The sequence below is a fragment of the Lissotriton vulgaris genome, chromosome 10 (genome assembly GCF_964263255.1).
Source record: "Lissotriton vulgaris chromosome 10, aLisVul1.2, whole genome shotgun sequence".
In the NCBI taxonomy this organism is placed as follows: Eukaryota; Metazoa; Chordata; class Amphibia; order Caudata; family Salamandridae; genus Lissotriton; species Lissotriton vulgaris.
The window spans coordinates 1,015,445,237-1,015,460,734 of record NC_141698.1 but is presented as its reverse complement, the minus strand read 5'-3'; the positions used below and the strand labels follow the sequence as shown (position 1 = coordinate 1,015,460,734).

The window sequence follows — 15,498 nt, the reverse complement described above, 5'->3', positions numbered from 1 at the left end:
TCTGGTGGCTGTATCTGATTTATGTTGCTTGTATCTTGTGTCTGGTGGCTGTATCTGCTTTATGTTGCTTGTATCTTGTGTCTGGTGGCTGTATCTGCTTTATGTTGCTTGTATCTTGTGTCTGGTGGCTGTATCTGATTTATGTTGCTTGTATCTTTTGTCTGGTGGCTGAATCTGATGTATGTTGCTTGTATCTTGTGTCTGGTGGTTGTATCTGATTTATGTTGTTGTATCTTGTGTTTGGTGGCTGTATCTGATTTATGTTGCTTGTATCTTGTGTCTGGTGGCTGTATCTGATTTATGTTGCTTGTATCTTGTGTCTGGTGGCTGTATCTGCTTTATGTTGCTTGTATCTTGTGTCTGGTGGCTGTATCTGCTTTATGTTGCTTGTATCTTGTGTCTGGTGGCTGTATCTGATTTATGTTGCTTGTATCTTGTGTCTGGTGGCTGTATTTGGCATATGAGACCTGCTTCATACGTCAGAGGGCTGCACCATGGTGTATCCGGATATGCTTGGTGTATTATGGCTGTTTTTCGGTGTGATGCCTGGATTCCATGTATAAAGGCAGCATCCTTCATATGAAGAATCCATTCTGTGCATACACGTACTTAGCCTTTGACGCGTGTATCCCACATGTGAGGCTCTGCCTCCAGTGTGTGATGTCTGTATCTGGCCTGTCAGCCGTGGTGTCTGTGTCTGGTGTCTGTATTTGGGCTGTGGGCGCTGCACTTATGCTGGGGTCAGTATACCCCTTTAACGTCATGGCTTCACCTCTCGTGACGTCGTTGTGGCCTTTCACTGCTGCTTTTACTGACCTGTTCTTTTCAGGTCTGGCCTAGACCCGTCTTTTGCTCTCGGGAGCCCCTCGGACCGGTAACACCCCGATACTGGCTTCAGTGTAAATAAGGAATGTTTATTTATTCATACATACTTCAAAGTCCCATAATTTGGGGGTATCACTGTACGACTCCCGCGTGAACCCCATTGTGGCAGCCCCCTTGGACCACCACGAAACGTCCGAGCTGGCGTCTGCAGTGCCTCCCCCCTGACTCCGCTGCGGACATGCCCAGGATTACACAATGCCAGGTAGCCTGGGGTCATGAGCTGGGATTAATGGGAAAAACCGAAAGCAGCCCCCGGCTGTGGTGACGTCATGGGAGGTCTGAGCGGCCCTACATAAGATGCCGAGGCAGAGGAGGGTGGACAGCAGCGGCAGTGACCCCCAGCAACACGTGGAGCTCCAGCACTGCAAGGGGCAGGAGGAAACACTCACATCTGGAGCTCTTGAATACCAGGGTACAGAATCTCCAGCACCTGGGGAGCCACAGGGCCACATCTGGAGCACCTGCGTCTTGGGAGCCAGAAGAAAACGCCTGGAGAATCAGCACCTCTGGAGGTGAAGGGCAACATCTGGAGTCCGGTCCCAGAGGAACATATCCACATCTGGGGCTCAGCTCTCAGGAGCCCGGCGGCAGACCCCATCCCTTGCACAAGAAGCGGGGTCCGAGTCCTCGCCCTCATCATGGAGGCGGACCCTCAGCACATGAAGACCCTTTATGACGCCCGGGGCTTCCTGACGGCGGTGCCAGTGCTGGACCCGGAGGAGCTGGAGGGCGCCAGGAGGGCCTTCGAGGAGCTGGAGCAGGAGTTTGGTAGGTGCAGGGAGGGCAGCCTTATCTCTAGAGCTTATTTATGAGGGCCTTGCGTCATGCTTGCGTCATGCTAAGTGGTACATGCACGAGGCAAAGCCCCAAGCCAAATTTATGAAGCTCCGCAAAGCCACCCTGCGTGGCCCTGCGCAGCTTCACAAATATGGAGAAAGGCAACGCAGCGCAAATCGCTGCATTGCGTTACTCTGCGCCCGGAAGGCGTTCCATGGGCGTTGCGAAGGGTGTCGCAACTCATCGTTTTTGACGCAGATTTACAAGGTCTTGTAAATCTAGGAATGTGTTAAAATATTATGGCTCCCAAGGTGAGGCCTAACGAGGAGAAATATCTTTATTTGGTTGTATCTTGTGTCTGGTGGCTGTATCAAGAGTATGATTGCTGTATCTGCTTTATGTTGCTTATATCTTGTGTCTGGTGGCTTTATCTGCTTTATGTTGCTTGTATCTTGTGTCTGGTGGCTGTATCTGCTTTATGTTGCTTGTGTCTGGTGGCTGTGTCAAGAGTATGATTGCTGTATCTGCTTTATGTTGCTTGTATCTTGTGTCTGGTGGCTGTTTCTGCTTTATGTTGCTTGCATCGTGTGTCTGGTGGCTGTATCTGATTTATGTTGGTTGTATCTTGTGGCTGTATCTGATTTATGTTGGTTGTATCTTGTGTATGGTGGCTGTATCTGCTTTATGTTGCTTGCATCGTGTGTCTGGTGGCTGTATCTGATTTATGTTGGTTGTATCTTGTGTCTGGTGGCTGTATCTGATTTATGTTGGTTGTATCTTGTGTATGGTGGCTGTATCTGCTTTATGTTGCTGGTGTCTTGTGTATGGTGGCTGTAAAGAGGAGAAATATCTTTATTTCTACTTGTTTTTAACTTTCCATGTGTGTGCATTCTGCAGCTCACTTAGAATGATGAAAATGCCTCTATGGATTGTTTATATGCTGTAAGGTGTCCCCTCCTGCGCTGAAACAATCCTGCCTGTAACACAGGCAGTGCTGCACCATGGTGCAAGGGTGCCAGCATTGACACTAGGCTGCAGAAGCGGCGCCAGCGTAGGGAGAAAGGAAAACAATGCACCGTATTGGATAAATGCGGTGCGTTCCTGCCTTTTCCAGTGGCGCAGGACGGCGCAGGAATGTTTTTTGCTGTGCTGCTCGGTGCCACCATTCCCATATATAAGCCCCTCCGTTTAGAGGCCTCTCGGGGTAGAGACTAACCCCCCTCCTTGTGTCCCCTGTAGGCTGGGTCTAAACTGGGGTGGCAAGGTGAGCAAAAGAACGATGGATTGAACCCAGACCTCTTGACTGGGGGTGAATGTTTGATTTGCTTTGCATTCCGTCCATCATCTGTGTGTCTTTTCCTTTCTCACCCTACAGGGAAGGAGCACGCCCAGTACAGTCTGCACAACGCCCACCTGCGCCTGCCGTGGGTGCTGGGCCTCGCCACCCACCCGCACACCCTCCAGGCCATCACCGCCGTGCTGGGGCCCCACGTGGTCCTGCTGGACTCCAGGTTCATCTGTAAATACCCGGCCTCCGACGTGCCCCACCGAGGGAACAGCGCCCCCTACGTGGCCTGGCACCAGGACATCAAGTAAGTCAGACTGCGGGGTGCTGGCTCCAGGGTGGGGGAGGGGAGGGCTCAGCAGGGGTGATGTGTCTGTTTGTACTTCATGGGTAAGGTCAAAGGATGGCATTCCTGCCCCCTCAGCCTGGTGAGGTCTGAATAACAGGCTACCTGGTGGGCACCATGTGGTGTTAAATACACAGGGCGGTGCGGGGTGTACACACAGCATAGATTACAGCATCTTTCATCTAGGCAGTACATGACAGCATAAGGCTGGCTGCACTACCAGACACACATCACCCTGTGTCATCCTGTGCCCTCGTGTGCCATCATGTGGCTTATTATGCCCTCATGCACCATCCTGTGCCATCATCTGCCATCCTGTCCCTCCATGTGTTATCCTATGCCCTTTGTATAATATCCTGTGCCCTCATGTGTCACCCTCTGCCCTCATGTGCTATTGTGTGTCCTCTTGTGCCATTCTGTGCCATCATATGCCATCCTGTGCCCTCATGTATCAAAATGTGCAATCCATGCCTTGATGTGCCATCCTGTGTCATCAATAGCCATCCTGTGCCCTCGTGTGCCATCCTGTGCCCTCGTGTGCCATCCTGTGCCCTCATGGGCCATACTGTGCTCTCATGTATTATCCTGTACCATCATGTTCCATCCTGTGCCCTCATGTACCATCCCGTACTCTCATGTGCTATCCTCTGCCCTCATGTGCCATACAGTGCTCTCATGGGTTATTCTGTATCCTCATGTGCCATCCTGTGCCATCCTATACATTTATGTGCCATCCTGTGCCCTCATGTGCCATCCTGTGCCCTCATGTGTCATCCTGAGCCCTCATGTGCTATGATGTGACCTCATGTGCCATCCTGTGCCCTCATGTGCCACCCTATGCCCGCATGTGCCATTCTATGCCCTCATGTGCCATCCTGTCATGTGCCATCCTGTGCCCTCATGCGCCATCCTCTTGCCCCGGGGTCTGCCGATGTTTGGCTGACAGTGTCCTCCTCCTTTTACTTCCAGGTATTGGGGCTTCGAGGGGGGCCCGGTGGCCTCAGTGTGGCTTGCCCTGGATGACGTAGACGCAGAGAATGGTGTCCTGCAGGTTATTCCAGGTATGGATAAATTCCCATAGTCAATGCATGCATCACAACAGCCTGGAGCTGTAACACTGATTGGCTGAGAATGGGGGATGGGCTAATACTCTACTGGTGAGCCCCAATGTAATCAAATAAGAAATCTAGGACAGGGCTCCACAGCATGGGAGATAGACAGGCCATCTCTTTACCTTGAGCCCCAATGTCGTGACATAGGGATCTGGGACAGGACTATACAGCAGGGGAGGCCATCTGTTAACCAAGGAGCCTCCATGTCGCGACATAGGGATGTGGGAGAGAGTTACACAGAATGGAAGACGGTGCATTCATTCACAATGAGTCAGAGTCCAGACAAGCAGGGGTGCAGCAGGCTAATATTGTTGAAGCCCTTGGGCCTTGACTCAGTGGTGTTGACAAATTGTCTACTTCTCTATCGGAGTCCACTGCTGTCCTGACACAGGGATGTTGTCTTTGTACAGAAAGTCTGGAGATAGAACGCGGGCTCCACACAGGTCCTGGCGCCCTCAGCACCATGTGGGTCACAACTATATCTCAGGATGAAGCAAGTTCATGCTGCTATGTACGAGCGCCCCAGTGTGATCAGAGGGATCCGTGCCAGGGTCGGATTGGTAAGGGGGCTCTCGGGCCATGGGCGATGGGCTGGTATCTGAGTTGCAGCTGTGGGCCGCTTTTTTGGGCAGCGTGGTGGCCGATATGGGATGACTATGCTGCTCCACCCAGTGGGGGCCTGAGCAGCCTTTGCGGAGGCAGATGGACCTCCGTTACCCCCCTTTTACCAAGGGGGCGGAGGTATCATTCCCAGTCTCCGGCTGGCCCCGCCCATTAATGTATGCAGATTGAGCAGGGTCAGGGGGCTGAGCTTAAGTGGCCTCACTTATATTCAGGTGTGGTTCACCAGTGTAAACTATTCCAACAACACAGAGTCCTAGCAACAATCATCGCATTTTTTAAATCTTAGTAAAGTTAAGATAAAACACACCTCTCTTATAGAAATCCCCCAACTTCTTTTTATAACACTTAAAACACTGAAGCAATGTTTTAAAAAAAGACGGGTGCAGATTTACAAGTCAATTGCGTCACATTTACGCCGTTGTTGCGTCACTTCTGTGACTCAGCGGCGGCGTAAACCATGCACCACGTTGCGACCTATTTACAACCTGACGCATCTAGGGAGATGTGTCACGTTGTGAAGCCCTGCACCACATTAAACCTGCGTCAGGGTGGGCGTTCCGTCGGAAAAAACCTCGTAAAAGTGACGGTGTCATTTTTCAGAGGCTGCTGCGACGAAACCTTACGCCTGCTTGAAGCAGGCGTAAGGAGTGGACCAGCACGTTAGGTATGGGCGGTCCCTGAACATTGCTGGAGTAGCGTTGCGCCTGCGACATGACTCCAGCCATGCACCGACCTTACACCATCAGATGCGACACGCATCTGTCTATCCCTGCGCCACGGTGTGCTGCATTGTAAATGCGACGCATCCGTGGTGGCGCAAGGAGAATTGCGAATCGCATTGTTACTGGCGCATCACTGCTAATCTGCAGGGATGCGCCAGTCCTTGTAATCTTCCCCGCAATCCGCAAATGTGGGGCTCTTTTTTCAGGGTGCTCGGGCCAACTTTTTTCAAAGCCAATCAAACCCTGACCCGTGCTTTACTGTACAGCTGGAGCGGGGGGACACGAGGTCCTAACAGAGGGACGCTGCTTATGGTTCTACAGGCAGAGATGTCTTTGCCTGTAAACACGGGCACCACTGCCTTGAAAGAGTGATATTGGACAGGGTTGGCCAGACAGGGCTCTAGTAGGAGCCTTCAATCTTCACCCAGATTAGTGTCAGAGGCTAGACTCCTGCGGGCTGTGGAGGCGTGGATGAAAGATCCCCGGGGTCCTCGCGGGGTTCTAGTGTTCAGAGATGGCTCTCTCTTTATTTAGAAGCCGCAGTCCTCTGTTAGATGAAAAACATCCTTTACCACGCGTCTTTTCCATGCATGCCTTTACCACGCTTCCTTTACCACGCAAATGCCTTTACCACGCGTATTTTCCATGCATAACTTTACCACGCTTCCTTTACCACGCAAATGCCTTTACCACGCAGTTTTTTCCATGCATGCCTTTACCACGCAGATGCCTTTACCACGCAGTCTTTTCCATGCAACCTTTACCACGCTTCCTTTACAACCCAGATGCCTTTACCACACAGTCTTTTCCACGCATGCCTTCACCACGCTTCCTTTACCACGCAGATGCCTTTACCACGCATGATAATTAAAGGTAAATGTGTGTATAATTATTGTGGGTGTGGCCCGTGCTGACACCTCATTTTAGACAGAGGCGGGGACTGCATGAGTACCCAGGCCAGGAATCAGTGCCCCCCTTACTCCAACCCTCTTTTCTTCTGCAGGAAGTCACAAACAAGGTGTCCTGGAGCACCGCACAGCAATGACCCCCGGAAACATGCTGTCCACCAATCAGGAGATTCCGCGGCACCTGGTTGATGTAGAGAAGGCGGTGGAGTGTCCTCTTGAGGCTGGGCAGATGTCGGTGAGTTCACAGCGCTCTGTCGTTTCCTGGACTCATGTCTCACAGTTGTGGTTATTCCCACAGGCAAACAAGCAAGGGGTTACTGCAACGTTATGAAGTAACATGAAAAGCCATGATACTTGAGCCCGGTGCATTGTGGGTGTCAGGCAGACCAGTGATTCCCCCACTTATAAATGAGGCAGCCGGGAAGTGGGCGGGGCCAAGACATCCATCAATTTATGGCACCGCCCTTCCCATAATGAGCCTTTTGTCTCCATCACTGTGCACTCACTACCCCCCTTAAAGGTGTCCCAGAATTGTGTACTCACAGCCCCCTTAAAGGTGCCCCAGAACTGTGTACTCACTACCCCCCCTTAAAGGTCCCCAGAACTGTGTACTCACTACCCCCCCCCCCTTAAGGGTGCCCATATACTGTGTACTCACTACCCCACCTTAAGGGTGCCCATATACTGTGTACTCACTACCCCACCTTAAGGGTGCCCATGTACTGTGTACCCACTACCCCACCTTAAGGGTGCCCATGTACTGTGTACTCACTACCTCCCCTTAAGGGTGCCCATGTACTGTACCTCCCTGTACTTACAGCTTTCTTTGAGGGTGCGCCAGCACTGTGGACTCACAGCTCCCCATGACGGTGCACCAACCTGTGTACTCACAGCTTTCTATGAGGGTGCATCAACTCTGTGTACTCTGTACTCACAGCTCCCCCGGGTGCACTCACACTGTGTACTCACAGCTTACCATAGAGAAGCGCCCACACTGTGTACTCACAGCTCCCCCTGGGGTGCACCAGCACTGTGTACTCACAGCTCCCCCTGGGGTGCACCAGCACTGTGTACTCACAGCTCCCCCTGAGGTGTACCAGCACTGTGTACTCACAGCTCCCCCTGGGGTGCACCAGCACTGTGTACTCACAGCTCCCCGGGGTGCACCCGCACTGTGTACTCACAGCTCCCCCGAGGTGCACCAGCACTGTGTACTCACAGTTCCCCCGGAGGTGCACCAGCACAGTGTACTCACAGCTCCCCCTGGGATGCACCAGCGCTGTGCACTCACAGATTTCCTTGGGGTGCCTCAGGACTATGTACTCAGTTTCCCCTTGAGGTGCAGCTCAAGGCGCTGCCTGTCTTTTCTCTGTCCCATATCCAGTGCTTAATTTGTGCCTGTGTTTTCCGGTGCTTTTCTGTAAACAAATATTTTGAGGAAAACAAATGGTTCCCAACATATACAAATAAAATTAAAGATAATATATAGACCACAATGGGCTGCTATATAATGCAAAAAACTCCCTTGCCCAGCCGGGCAGGGAATGTTTATTCAAGGAATAGTTTGTCTCAATGCATAGGTAAAACAAGTAACCAAAGACATAGAGGTTACTGTAAGGCACAGTCCTGTGCCGTACGTGAGAAAGGAAGTGAAAAGAACAGTGAGTGTAAACAATATCAGGCAAACAAAAGTGAGCTAACAGGCCACTGATACACATTCAAATCAACAGTGTGTCCTGGAGTGAATCTGCCATACAATAATAATACAAATTCTGAGTATGGGACACTCTAAATGCAGTCGACGGACGTTTCGATCCCTAGCTCAATCAAAGGGGGATCATCCTCAGGACTTTTGAAATAAAAAACATTTGCCTGAATGTAACTTTTAAGCATAAAACCACCAGACTTGTGTCTTTTACTGGGGTTTTTCTTTTTAGGACGTCTTCACTGGTTAAGGTAATAGCCCGACATCAATTTTAGATATTGAGTTCTGAGCCCAACTTCAGTGTTATGCAGCCGGGATGAGCTTCAAGTTGTGCATTGTTTTATCAATTCACATCAGACTTAGAATAAATTCCCTGGGAAATAAAATAATTGTCCCAGTTTCATGCGTTTATGAGAAATGTGAGAAATTTCCTGCACCGAAAATGTTTCTATAAAAAGGTCTGAGTTGAGGACTATTTGGTAATATAAACTGTGCCCATTCGGTCAATGCAGGTTTCCATTTCAATTGTAGGCTCCTAGTTTAGCTGCAGTCGGTGCTGCTCCTATCACATTTGGGCCGTTACGGCTGATGGCTTCTGAAGCGGCCAAAAATGTAAAGGTCCGCTCGAGGTCCCGGTGGCTGTAGATGAGCCGGCGGTGCGTTGGGAAGCGATCCTGCTGATCCCAACGAATGGGCACAGTTTATATTACCAAATAGTCCTCAACTCAGACCTTTTTATAGAAACATTTTCGGTGCAGGAAATTTCTCATATTTCTCATAAACGCATGAAACGGGGACAATTATTTTATTTCCCAAGGAATTTATTCTAAGTCTGATGTGAATTGATAAAACAATGCACAACTTGAAGCTCATCCCGGCTGCATAACACTGAAGTTGGGCTCAGAACTCAATATCTAAAATGGATGTCGGGCTATTACCTTAACCAGTGAAGACATCCTAAAAAGAAAAACCCCACTAAAAGACACAAGTCTGGCGGTTTTATGCTTAAAGGTTACATTCAGGCAAATGTTTTTTATTTCAAAAGTCCTGAAGATGATCCCCCTTTGATTGAGCTAGGGATCGAAACGTCCGTCGACTGCATTTAGAGTGTCCCATACTTAGAATTTGTATTATTATTGTATGGCAGATTCACTCCAGGACACACTGTTGATTTGAATGTGTATCAGTGGCCTGTTAGCTCACTTTTGTTTGCCTGATATTGTTTACACTCACTGTTCTTTTCACTTCCTTTCTCACGTACGGCACAGGACTGTGCCTTACAGTAACCTCTATGTTTTTGGTTACTTGTTTTACCTATCCATTGAGACAAACTATTCCTTGAATAAACATTCCCTGCCCGGCTGGGCAAGGGAGTTTTTTGCATTATATAGCAGCCCATTGTGGTCTATATATTATCTTTAATTTTATTTGTATATGCTGGGAACCATTTGTTTTCCTCAAAATACTTGATACCCAAGGTCCCAGGCCATTTAATGGGTTCCCCTTGTCCCCCCCCCCCAAATAAAAAATTCTGTAAACAAAGCCACATATGTCTGAGAAACCACCATATGGTGGCAGTGTGTGTGTATTTTTAACTAACTTTCATTAGTAGAGAACTAAATGATTTAACATAGCTTTAAAAAAATGACAAAACTTAAAGGTAAAAAAGTGACGCGGGCAGTGCCAGCTGCAGTGGACCAGTGAGTAATACATTGGGCCCTGGCACTTACATTTTTGGCAGATAAGCACGGCTCATATCCTACATTTCTCTCGTCAGATCCACGACGGGCTGACAGTCCACGCCAGTGAACCCAACACGTCCCACAGACGCAGATGTGGCTTTGTTATTCGCTACGTCCCCACCACAGCCTACCCCGTGGAGGTGAGTACAATCCTCTCCTTCATACTGTCTGAGTATGAATGTGTGTCAGTGGGATTATTAGACGACAAGAGTAACAGTGTGGACTGTATGTGTTTGTGTGTGTGCATCCACGCACGTGTGTTTGTGTGCGTGCATTTCTACTCGTAACTGTGTGTGTATATAAGAGAGGCAGGTTTGAAGGTTCAATAGTTTGGGGATTTAGATAGTTTTGGTTATTAGTTATATAAGAGAGGCAGGTTTGAAGGTTCAATAGTTTGGGATGTTAGATAGTTTTGGTTGTTAGTTATATAAGAGAGGCAGGTTTGAAGGTTCAATAGTTTGGGGATTTGGATAGTTTTGGTTGTTAGTTATATAAGAGAGGCATGTTTGAAGGTTCAATAGTTTGGGGATTTAGATAGTTTTGGTTATTAGTTATATAAGAGAGGCAGGTTTGAAGGTTCAATAGTTTGGGATGTTAGATAGTTTTGGTTGTTAGTTATATAAGAGAGGCAGGTTTGAAGGTTCAATAGTTTGGGGATTTAGATAGTTTTGGTTATTAGTTATATAAGAGAGGTAGGTTTGAAGGTTCAATAGTTTGGGGAGTTAGATAGTTTTGGTTGTTAGTTATATAAGACAGGCAGGTTTGAAGGTTCAATAGTTTGGGGATTTAGATAGTTTTGGTTATTAGTTATATAAGAGAGGTAGGTTTGAAGGTTCAATAGTTTGGGGAGTTAGATAGTTTTGGTTGTTAGTTATATAAGACAGGCAGGTTTGAAGGTTCAATAGTTTGGGGATTTAGATCGCTTTGGTTGTTAGTTATATAAGAGAGGCAGGTTTGAAGGTTCAATAGTTTGGGGATTTAGATAGTTATGGTTGTTAGTTATATAAGAGAGGCAGGTTTGAAGGTTCAATAGTTCGGGGATTTAGTTAGTTTGGGTAGTTAGGTTGTTCTATAAGAGAGGCAGGTTTCAAGGTTCAATAGTTTGGGGATTTGGATAGGTTGGTTAGTTAGGTTGTTCTATAAGAGAGGCAGGTTTGAAGGTTCAATAGTTTGGGGATTTAGATAGTTTGGGTAGTTAGGTTGTTCTATAAGAGAGGCAGGTTTGAAGGTTTAATAGTTTGGGGATTTAGATAGTTTTGGTCGTTAGATACATAAGAGAGGCAGGTTTGAAGGTTCAATAGTTTGAGGATTTAGATAGTTATGGTTGTTAGTTATATAAGAGAGGCAGGTTTGAAGGTTCAATAGTTTGGGGATTTAGATAGTTATGGTCGTTAGTTATATAAGAGAGGCAGGTTTGAAGGTTCAATAGTTTGGGGATTTAGTTAGTTGGGGTAGTTAGGTTGTTCTATAAGAGAGGCAGGTTTGAAGGTTCAATAGTTTGGGGATTTAGATAGTTTTGGTTGTTAGTTACGTAAGAGAGGCAGGTTTGAAGGTTCAATAGTTTGGGGATTTAGTTAGTTGGGGTAGTTAGGTTGTTCTATAAGAGAGGCAGGTTTGAAGGTTCAATAGTTTGGGGATTTAGATAGTTTTGGTTATTAGTTCTATAAGAGAGGCAGGTTTGAAGGTTCAATAGTTTGGGATGTTAGATAGTTTTGGTTGTTAGTTATATAAGAGAGGCAGGATTGAAGGTTCAATAGTTTGGGGATTTAGATAGTTTTGGTTATTAGTTATATAAGAGAGGTAGGATTGAAGGTTCAATAGTTTGGGGAGTTAGATAGTTTTGGTTGTTAGTTATATAAGACAGGCAGGTTTGAAGGTTCAATAGTTTGGGGATTTAGATCGCTTTGGTTCTTAGTTATATAAGAGAGGCAGGTTTGAAGGTTCAATAGTTTGGGGATTTAGATACTTATGGTTGTTAGTTATATAAGAGAGGCAGGTTTGAAGGTTTAATAGTTTGGGGATTTAGATAGTTATGGTCATTAGCTATATAAGAAAGGCAGGTTTGAAGGTTCAATAGTTTGGGGATTTAGTTAGTTTTAGTTAGTTATATAAGAGAGGCAGGTTTGAAGGTTCAATAGTTTGGGGATTTAGATAGTTTTGGATATTAGTTATATAAGAGAGGCAGGTTTGAAGGTTCAATAGTTTGGGATGTTAGATAGTTTTGGTTGTTAGTTATATAAGAGAGGCAGGTTTGAAGGTTCAATAGTTTGGGGATTTAGATAGTTTTGGTTATTAGTTATATAAGAGAGGTAGGTTTGAAGGTTCAATAGTTTGGGGAGTTAGATAGTTTTGGTTGTTAGTTATATAAGACAGGCAGGTTTGAAGGTTCAATAGTTTGGGGATTTAGATCGCTTTGGTTGTTAGTTATATAAGAGAGGCAGGTTTGAAGGTTCACTAATTTGGGGATTTAGTTAGTTTGGGTAGTTAGGTTGTTCTATAAGAGAGGCAGGTTTGAAGTTCAATAGTTTGGGGATTTAGATAGTATTAGTTATGGTTGTTAGTTATATAAGAGAGGCAGGTTTGAAGGTTTAATAGTTTGGGGATTTAGATAGTTATGGTTGTTAGTTATATAAGAGAGGCAGGTTTGAAGGTTCAATAGTTTGGGGATTTAGTTAGTTTGGGTAGTTAGGTTGTTCTATAAGAGAGGCAGGTTTGAAGGTTCAATAGTTTGGGGATTTAGATAGTTTGGGTAGTTAGGTTGTTCTATAAGAGAGGCAGGTTTGAAGGTTCAATAGTTTGGGGATTTAGATAGTTTGGGTAGTTAGGTTGTTCTATAAGAGAGGCAGGTTTAAGGTTTAATAGTTTGGGGATTTAGATAGTTTTGGTCGTTAGATACATAAGAGAGGCAGGTTTGAAGGTTCAATAGTTTGGGGATTTAGATAGTTATGGTCGTTAGTTATATAAGAGAGGCAGGTTTGAAGGTTCAATAGTTTGGGGATTTAGATAGTTATGGTCGTTAGTTATATAAGAGAGGCAGGTTTGAAGGTTCAATAGTTTGGGGATTTAGTTAGTTGGGGTAGTTAGGTTGTTCTATAAGAGAGGCAGGTTTGAAGGTTCAATAGTTTGGGGATTTAGATAGTTTTGGTTGTTAGTTACGTAAGAGAGGCAGGTTTGAAGGTTCAATAGTTTAGGGTTTTAGATAGTTTTGGTTGTTAGTTATATGAGAGAGGCAGGTTTGAAGGTTCAATAGTTTGGGGATTTAGATAGTTTTGGTTATTAGTTATATAAGAGAGGCAGGTTTGAAGGTTCAATAGTTTGGGATGTTAGATAGTTTTGGTTGTTAGTTATATAAGAGAGGCAGGTTTGAAGGTTCAATAGTTTGGGGATTTAGATAGTTTTGGTTATTAGTTATATAAGAGAGGTAGGATTGAAGGTTCAATAGTTTGGGGAGTTAGATAGTTTTGGTTGTTAGTTATATAAGACAGGCACGTTTGAAGGTTCAATAGTTTGGGGATTTAGATCGCTTTGGTTCTTAGTTATATAAGAGAGGCAGGTTTGAAGGTTCAATAGTTTGGGGATTTAGATACTTATGGTTGTTAGTTATATAAGAGAGGCAGGTTTGAAGGTTTAATAGTTTGGGGATTTAGATAGTTATGGTCATTAGCTATATAAGAAAGGCAGGTTTGAAGGTACAATAGTTTGGGGATTTAGTTAGTTTTAGTTGTTAGTTATATAAGAGAGGCAGGTTTGAAGGTTCAATAGTTTGGGGATTTAGATAGTTTTGGTTATTAGTTATATAAGAGAGGCAGGTTTGAAGGTTCAATAGTTTGGGATGTTAGATAGTTTTGGTTGTTAGTTATATAAGAGAGGCAGGTTTGAAGGTTCAATAGTTTGGGGATTTAGATAGTTTTGGTTATTAGTTATATAAGAGAGGTAGGTTTGAAGGTTCAATAGTTTGGGGAGTTAGATAGTTTTGGTTGTTAGTTTATATAAGACAGGCAGGTTTGAAGGTTCAATAGTTTGGGGATTTAGATCGCTTTGGTTGTTAGTTATATAAGAGAGGCAGGTTTGAAGGTTCAATAATTTGGGGATTTAGTTAGTTTGGGTAGTTAGGTTTATCTATAAGAGTGGCAGGTTTGAATGCTAGATAGTTTGGGGATTTAGTTAGTTTGGGTAGTTAGGTTGTTCTATAAGAGAGGCAGGTTTGAAGGTTCAATAGTTTGGGGATTTAGATAGTTTGGGTAGTTAGGTTGTTCTATAAGAGAGGCAGGTTTGAATGCTAGATAGTTTGGGGATTTAGCTAGCGTTGGTTCTTAGACAGTTTTGAAAGAGAGGGAAGGTTTATGGTTAGTTATTGTTGCAGAGTACACGTTTTAGAGATTCGGTTGATCATGCCCTTTTCTCCCTCTCTACATGACACCAGTGTAGGTCCTCTATGATAAGGTCTTGTATTCTCCCACGTCTGAGTGCCCTCATTCTAATGCACTTCTCTCCTCTCTGATTCCAGGACCCCGAGCGCCCCCGATCCTTCCCCGCCACCGTGCTTGTTGCAGGAACAGATGAATTCCAGCACTTTACAGATCATGCACCCAACTTTTTCTCCAAGACCTTCTGACAACTCTGCAGAGCATCAGCAGGAGACTCCTTCCTCTCTTCATGTAGTTCATAACTGCCAGTAACATGCTGCTGCAAGGTGCAGGTTCATTCCTGATCTCAGATGGAGCCCCATAGGTTCAAATATGTATTTCCTCTTTTTTAACATCTTGCAGTGAGCCTCAATATTGTCTACAATAATGTTCGGATGGTAGGCCAAAAGGTGCTGCAACTGTTACCGTAAAACAAACAATTGCGGTTTCAGAAATTTATAATGTGAATTCCTTTTTGCACTGCAATGCACTTTCATTAGAAAACACATGCCTGCATCCTGTTTTGGAATCTCAGCTGCCTGACTATATGTAAATTGTATTTTATTAATGTTTATTTATTGAGCTAAACATACAGCTGGAAGGCAGATTTACAGTCAAAAGTGGGAATGTCTTTTTGTATTCTTTTTCTACAAAAGTAAAATAAAAATGTATAAATACATTTTGGATAAGAGTACCACTTTTGATTTTCAACACATCTTGATGATTACAGCTTGAGAAATATGTAACGAGGAGGCTGGTCTCCTTTTAGGCATGAATTTGGATACATGCCGGTACATGAGGAACTCTAGATCAATTTACTTCGATCTAGAAGTCTAGGGGACGTCCCACTAGGACCATCTTCAGCCTTCCTCATCGCCACTGGCCTCACTAACAAGCCCGCATTTTTACATATCGATCATTGAGTGACTATATATATACATATGATATGATTGACATAAAAGAGGGGATATATCCTGTGGTAATGT

At 45.4% G+C, this 15,498-nt stretch overlaps 1 protein-coding gene across 1 annotated transcript; it reads left to right on the top strand.

The window, feature by feature from the left end:
- The first annotated feature begins 1,523 nt into the window (after positions 1-1,523).
- On the top strand, positions 1,524-14,721 carry LOC147689190 (phytanoyl-CoA dioxygenase domain-containing protein 1-like). Its single transcript, XM_086940022.1, has 6 exons — positions 1,524-1,653; positions 3,038-3,254; positions 4,263-4,354; positions 6,755-6,894; positions 10,142-10,246; positions 14,614-14,721. Exons 1-6 carry the CDS (start codon positions 1,524-1,526, stop codon positions 14,719-14,721), a joined length of 792 nt encoding a protein of 263 aa, XP_086796148.1.
- The last annotated feature ends 777 nt before the right edge of the window (positions 14,722-15,498 follow it).